The sequence below is a fragment of the Morone saxatilis genome, unplaced genomic scaffold, assembly GCF_004916995.1.
Source record: "Morone saxatilis isolate NCDOM2014 unplaced genomic scaffold, NCSU_SB_2.0 Contig12, whole genome shotgun sequence".
NCBI classification, from domain to species: domain Eukaryota; kingdom Metazoa; phylum Chordata; class Actinopteri; family Moronidae; genus Morone; species Morone saxatilis.
This window is the reverse complement of record NW_023339674.1, coordinates 676,354-683,712: the sequence shown is the minus strand read 5'-3', so window position 1 is coordinate 683,712 and position 7,359 is coordinate 676,354. Positions and strand designations below refer to the sequence as shown.

Sequence of the window (7,359 nt, the reverse complement as noted above, 5' to 3'; positions counted from 1 at the left end):
ATAAAAAACTCAATTTCTTTGTGTTTTTATATTAGAATCCAATCACTGTGTCTTCCTGTAAAATTGAATGTGATGCGTGCTTACGTCAGCATGAACTAACTGATTTTAACCAATAATATCCTGACATTCACCCGTCAATCAATATTTTAGCGACACAGAATGAAGATTCATTAGTTACCTAGCTAAGTAACTACATCTGAAATCAACATTTAGCTATCATTAATATATATTGTTCCTATGAGGCTTATGGGTATTGTAGTATTTGTAGCCTTGTGCAAAACTAAAACTTAGGAAAAATACATAATTGCTCAGAAACAAAGTAAAAATAATCATAATATTAAATGATCTGATGAATAATAATATAATAATAATACTAATGACCACCAGCAACCACTGATAACTACCACTGTGTATTTTGCTTTATTCTGTACAAGAAATGGGATTTTGATAGATCTGTTTTAATAAATCGACTGCTCGTGGCGGTGGATCATTTTTAACGCTCGTAGTAAGTGTGCACATGACCTCTGACCTCGCTGCTATCCGTAAAGACACACAGCCCGTGGTGCTCAATCAAACAGGAAGCGCTGTGAAAAATAAACAGTCAATCCGAGGAGACGTGTATCAGAGCCTGAGTGAAATTGAGGATGATTAGGGGTCAGGCTGCCGCCGCCGCTCCAAGCTGGAAGCTGGAGGAACTTATAATTGCTGTTTAAAAACCTGAATGTCGGGTCCACGCTGACCCCTCGGCCTTCCTCCCGCGTCCCCCGGTCAGAGCACCTCCTCTCCCCCTCAGCTGCTGTTCTGAATTTGTTCTTTAATTTCCATCCCTGACCTCTCGTACCGCCATCTGCAGCCAGTTTGCAGCGCTGAACAGCGGCCTGACATCATGTTTCCCTTTATCTCTTCTTTTTATCACCCTCAGCGTCTGTCTCTCAATTTGCCTGTGTATTTCTCCGCCCTCCCTGTTTTCTCTGGAATATAAAGTGCTGCTTTGCATCAGTCATCTGTTTTGTCTTCTGCCTCTCAGCGGATCAGTTTTCTCCATGTAGCCTTTGATTTGTATTGACGTTTTTAAGCTCTTGAACTTCGATTTTCCCTTTAAATTTCAGGAATAGTCCAAAATGTTAAACTATTCATTAAGGTTACTTTAAAAAAATCACAGAATGTCACACAGACTACCAGCTTTTAATTGAAAATATACAAGTTTTGTGTAAGTTGTGGTGAAATTTGAGGTAAATCGGCCCGAAACTCTTAAGACGAAATGCTGACAAACAAAACATCAAATTATTCTTTGTGGTTAGAATTAAGCTTTTAAGTCTTAAGAGGATTTGTTGTAAAAACCAAAAGTATTATGATGATGAATGATGAGGAATATATGAAGAATCTATATGAATCAAGTACAGATCACTTAATTCTACTAAAGCTGAAGTCCACACCTGAGCTCCTCCACCATCATTACCGTTCCCTCCAGACTTGGCGTTTAGTCGGTGCCATGCCAACCTCGTGCCAAGCCCTCTTAATGTTCTTGGAGAGTGTCCCTGATCCGTCTGAACGGAGGTCTGTGCTGCAGACTCTGAGGAGTCCCACCTGTAAGGAGGGAGAAACAGGACCAAACAATGCCTCCCTGTCTCACCTAGCTCTATTTCCACTGGCAGTGCGTTCGCTGTGCGGGACCTTTTCTATGCACTGGTGAGCGCTTTGGATGGGGTTTCAACAGGCCCTTCAGCAGTCTGACGTCCAGACGTTTGGACTCGTCCCGGCTGCGGCCTTGAGCAGCAGGCAGGACGGACGAGTGAAAGTCAGGAGTGGAGTCGGGCTGTCAGTTTGTGTTGAGATGAAAAACACAAGCAGTTAGTTAAGACAGACAATCAGACAAAGAGAGACGAGGGCAGCACTAGAACAAAAGGACACGAAGGAAGTACAAGAAGGAATAAGGAAGTGCATCAGAGCCGGCCCGAGGCATTCAGACCTCTCATCCATCATGCTCAGACTGCAACTGTGAACTCTCTCTGGGATCCTCTGTTCTTTTGTTTCAGAGAGAGTCACAAGAGAAGACGGACATCAATTTAATCTCTGTGGGTCCTCAGCGATCCAAAACAAATTTTCATGTTCCACGTCAAAAAACTGTCTCTTAGAGCAAAAGCAGTTAGCATCACTTTGTTGTAGCGTTTAAAATGAAGTGGGATGAATTGTTGGTTCAGATCTATGTCCACATCCCGACTTTGTGACTGTCCAGACAAATATGTTTTAGGTAGAACAGCAGTTAAGTGCTTATTAAATATGTATATGTTAGTAATTTTCATGGCTTAAAAACGATGACCAATTATTTAACCTCTGACCATTTTTTATTTATTATTTATTTTCTTTCTTATTGTTTCATGTGTAAAAAGTGGAAATAGTAATGAAGAATTTAAGTATTAGTTTGTGAGGTTTAACCTACGACACATTTTAATTAGGACAGTAATACCTTGTCCTTTGTAGCTAGCTAGCATTAGCACCGTAATACCTGATCTATTATCACTATCTGCTCTAATGGGCTCAGCTAACAGATGAAGTCAGTAAGAGTTCCCAGTGGAGAACACGAAGAGTCCCTTTGTTTTAATTTCTACATCGAAACTGTCTATAATTCAGGATTTACAGACACTGAAGCAGCACAATGACTGCACTAGTTTGGTTTTTGGTTGGATTTTGTAGTTTTTCTCCAAGATAGAGCGAGACTGAACTTACAAAAGTTGCCTTTTTAGGGCACTTGTTGATATAGCTGATCTACTTGTTTAAGAGTCCAGGGGTTTAGGGAGCAGTTCTCGAACCAACAACCCCCCGGTGCAGCAGTTGTTTTCTGTAAAATGGGCACTTACTTTCCTGCAATCAAAACCCAGCTGACTCTCTGTTGGATTGGTGACCCGCAAACATGATGCAACATACAGTTAGGGGATTTTGAAATTGTTGGTAGCGGTTATTTCCACCCTCCCTCTGCCTCCAGTGTTTGTGCTAAGCTAGGCTAAACACATCTGGGACTATTGTTTTTTGTTGGAAAGCTTCCTGAAGTTTTGTCTTTATGGTTTTGCGCCTGTAAAGAGATCGAAAACCAAAACCTGTGCTCGACATATAGCCAAGGTAGTTCCAGGACAACTCCCCCTAAAAGTCCTACTTGCAGGTTAAAACAAACAGGATATATGTTGTGAATAAGTCTGGTTTAGAGGTGTTGGCTGTATTTTTTAACTTTGGACAGCAACCACTGGTCCAATGGCCCATTACTCTGAAACCCCAACCCCCAGTGGGCTTTTGTTTTCAGAAAAACAGGCTGCTGGACAAATGCACTTTTTGTCCAACTGGGCCATCAGAACAATGGCATGGCACCGAACCAGGTTAGCCGTTTCCCAATGGTTCCAGTCTTCACACTAAGCTAGGCTAACCACATCCTGACTCCAACTCTGTACTCAGACGTGGGATTGATATGGAAGTTCGTATCTCATTCTCAGAAGTAAAGTCACTGTGATGAAAACGAGTGGTGGATGGAGACACTTGTTGATCCAGGCAGGTTATTGGCTAAAGAGGGGCGTGTTTTTTTGTGGATTGACCCCGGCTGAACCTGACTTAACAGAGTCAGAAAGTTTGGGACTTTTTAAACAGGCAATCACATGTGATGACAACTGATTCATTAGGCCTCGAGCTTTGCCCAGAAATCCCCATAAAAAGCCCTCGATCGAAGTCTCGTAGAAGCTCATTAGGAGGGAAAATGTGGTCTCGTACACCAGAGCTCAAATAAAGATACAGCTGTCTCCAGCATGGCCTCGAACAATTTGGCTGCTGAATCAGATTCTTAATCAAATTATTTTTAGCTATGGCACATTTAATCCGCTGTTGTTTTATTCATTAGCCGTTCCACGAATTTATTGTGGCTCTGGCGGCCTCGCTGTCTCTCATCTCAGCCATTTCCCAGAGTGTAACACACACACATCTGGTCCCAATCAAGCAAAGGGAGAGGGACAGAATGCCTATTAGCAGTCTCTGGCATAGGTACACCGTGAACAGCATCTCCCCTGGAGTTTCTGGTAGTCTTGTGCTGTATACAAGCTCTGCTCAGCTCGTTTGCCACGCCCTTATTACCTGATTTCATTACGAGGGGAACAAAAGTGAACAGGAGTCGTGGGTTTTGGGTTTTTTCTGGCAGCGCTGGAGGTAAGGAGCCCCCGCTGAGAGCAGAGTATAGAGATTTATGGCACAGACTTGCCGAGCCTCAGCTGAGTTAATCACATTAAACCCAAGTATGTGTCGTGTTTGTGGATGTGCAAAGCAATAATGACTCATTGTTCCAAACAAAAAAAGCTGTGATAATCACGCTAATTTATGACCTTCCCTTGTTGGGCCTTTTTATGTTCTTCATAAACAATTACATAAAACTGATTTGATTATTTTCAAAATCAAATTTTATTAGGATCACTGGATTGGAGATATAAAACAATACAAGTGTGGGTTGAAACAAGAGGTCATACATTTTAAAGAGAATAAAGCATTCCTGTAAACAGGCTTTTATTCAGAGTAGCAGCCAGTTGGTAAAAGATCTCTGATGCTGTTTTGTCTTTGAAACATCTGTTGGGATTTGAAAGTGTTTTAACTTGTTTTGACGTCTTGACGCAGAGAATCGGCGGGGTGGAATCAGGAGACATCGGGAGCCCAAATCCAAAGAATTCGAGTTTTGATGGTGATGAACTCTTAACCCCGTAAACACCACCGTGACCAAAACCACAACCACACACATAATTCCTTCCAAAACACTATAACGCGAGGACCGGACAAAATGTCTTTACTTCACTTGGAAAAGTCCTCGTTTTCCAAAAATATCCACATTCCTCAAGTTCTTTAAACGTCCTCAAACGTCCTCAATGTCCCAATATTTCCATTTTTCCTTAAATGTCCTTTGTCTCCAGAAGTATCTAATGTCCTCACTTTACAAAATGTCCTCACATATTTCACATTTTCTATAAATGTCCTCACCTTCCAATATTATCCTGACCTTCCCAAGCTTCAAAGAGTTCATATTTTAAAAAAATGTATATAAAAATGTATATTCTAAGATTGTCTTCATGATCAAAAAATGTCCCCATTCAAAATGTGTCCTCAGTTTCTTAAAACATACTCACTTTGTCCTCACTTTACCGATATTTTCTCCTCTGTTTTCGTAAAAAATGTCCAAAAGTAAGTCCTCGCTTTACAAAATGTCCTCACTTTCCCAAAAACAACCTCACTTTCAAGTCCACATTTTTCAAAAATGTCTTTGTTTTCATGGCCAAAAAATGTCTTTAGTTCCCAGAAATATCTTTCCCTTTGGAAATGTTCTCACTTTCTAATATGTCCCCACTTTTCCAATAAGTCCTTATTTTCAGATAACTAAATACATTCCAAAAAGCTCTTTACTTTCCAAATTGTCCTGTTCACATTTCAACTGTCATCACTTTAAAATATCATCCTTCATGAAATGTCCTCACTTTCTAATATGAACCCAGTTTTCCAAAGATTTGACTTATTTTCATGAAACATCCTGAAATTCCAAAAAGCTCTTTACTTTCCAAATGGCCTCACTTTCCTCGTGTGTATTTGGAAAAAAAATTTAACAAAAATCTTCTTCCAAATGGATTTAATGTAAATGTAAAGTAATAAATTATTTCATTGCTGTATTATTGTAATAAATACAATCACAATAAATCACAGTAGAAAGTATATTTACTGTAGTATTTTATTCTACAGTCTTTGATTCCTTTTTTTGTGTTTGTTATTTTCTTACTTTTTACTTCTCTGGACTCCATCAAAACTAAAAAATACTAAACTTTTTAATTCTCAGTAATTTTATTTACATATTTTACTGCAGAACTTTTATTAAAGTAAACAAAGTGTTTCAGTTCTAATCGAGTATTTGACTGCTTGTAGCTTCCATAAAAGAGTACATCTTCCACCGCTGCTACTTGCTGAACAAAAACCAGAAAAGGGTATCTGAGGAGAGGGTAAACTGAAGGGGTACAATGTAAGTCGTCACACACACACACACACACACACACACACACTGATCAAGATATCCTCCCACAAACACACAGTTAATCACATCCAGGGGCCGAGTCGCCGAGCTTTTCCCCTCAGAAACCGCCTCCATATTTTGTGGGCCTGACTCTAAACACCACGATGCATTTTGCTCTGGGTGACAGATTCCTGAGCTGCATCATCAAACCACAACAGGCCAGCTGATACTGGGGGGCTGGGAACATGGTGGTCTGATACCATGGGAACCAGTTACAAAGATCAGCAAACTCACACACATTCATGCTGGCATACAAATAAAAACAAACAGAACCAGGCATTTGGTTGAACTCACTCCAGGTACACAGAAACTGGGACACTTGTGTAAGAAGAGCTCAAAGCACAGTTCAAAGTACAGTACATGTGATTAATGTAGTTGGTCAGGTGTGTACATTCATTCACTGAATCTAACAAACACAATCCTTTCTTTAGTAGAAGCACATGGTTTTAGATGCTGTTTGTGATAAATCTTACAGGACAAACACGGCAACAGACTTAAGGTTGGTTGTGGTTACGTTTTTAAATGTCCTCATGTTAAATTTCTCTAGTTTTACTACTTATATGCTTTAGTAGCTGTAGGAGTTGGTGCAGTGTGACCCATCTAGGGCTGCCCCCTAATAGTCGACTCAACCGTTAGTCGATGTGTCTCAGTCGGATAGTCACAGAAGAACAAAAACATGTCAAACTCCGGTCAGGAGCTGCACCTCACGAACGTATCAGAGGATTGTTTCTCTTGTAACACAGGAAATAATTTGGTTGACAACCCTAGATCCCTCCATAAGATAAGATAAGAGATGATGATAACTTTATTAATTCCCACAATGGGAAATCCACTTGGTCAGCAGCAACATTTGATGAAATAAGAGCTACAGACATAAAAAAAAAAACAGGAACATGCAATACAGCAGGTCCAAGGTCTTATTGTCTCTGGTGGTGCATGTGACAAACTGGTGGAAGGTTGGGAGTGTGGACGAGAGAGAAACGTGGTTGATTGTCTGCTGCTTATCTGGGGTCATGGTCTTGGTGCCAGCGTATTCTGGGTCCACCCCGGGTTCCTCCTACCAGTTGGAGATGCCCAGAAAACCTCCAAAAGAAGGATTCTTATCAGATGCCTGAACCACCTCAACTGGCTGTATTTTTTGATTGACATGACAAATGTTCAAGGTCCAGTGTGTAACATTTAGGAGGATATATTGAACATAACATTAATAGGTATGTTTTCATTAGTGTTTAATCACCTGAAAATAAGAATCATTGTGTTTTCGTTACCTTAGAATGAGACGTTTT

The 7,359-nt window shown here is 40.4% G+C and overlaps 1 protein-coding gene across 1 annotated transcript in view; it reads right to left on the bottom strand.

Moving 5' to 3' along the window:
- The window catches only part of gorab (golgin, rab6-interacting), a 12,144-nt gene that overhangs the window by 3,964 nt on the left and 821 nt on the right, over nt 1-7,359 (bottom strand). Inside the window, exons 2-3 of the mRNA XM_035653530.1 lie at nt 1,688-1,816; nt 1,501-1,587 (exon numbers count right to left, since the gene is read on the bottom strand). Of these exons, the coding sequence (XP_035509423.1) occupies nt 1,501-1,587; nt 1,688-1,816 (216 nt within the window). The remainder of the gene's footprint in view (nt 1-1,500; nt 1,588-1,687; nt 1,817-7,359) is intronic.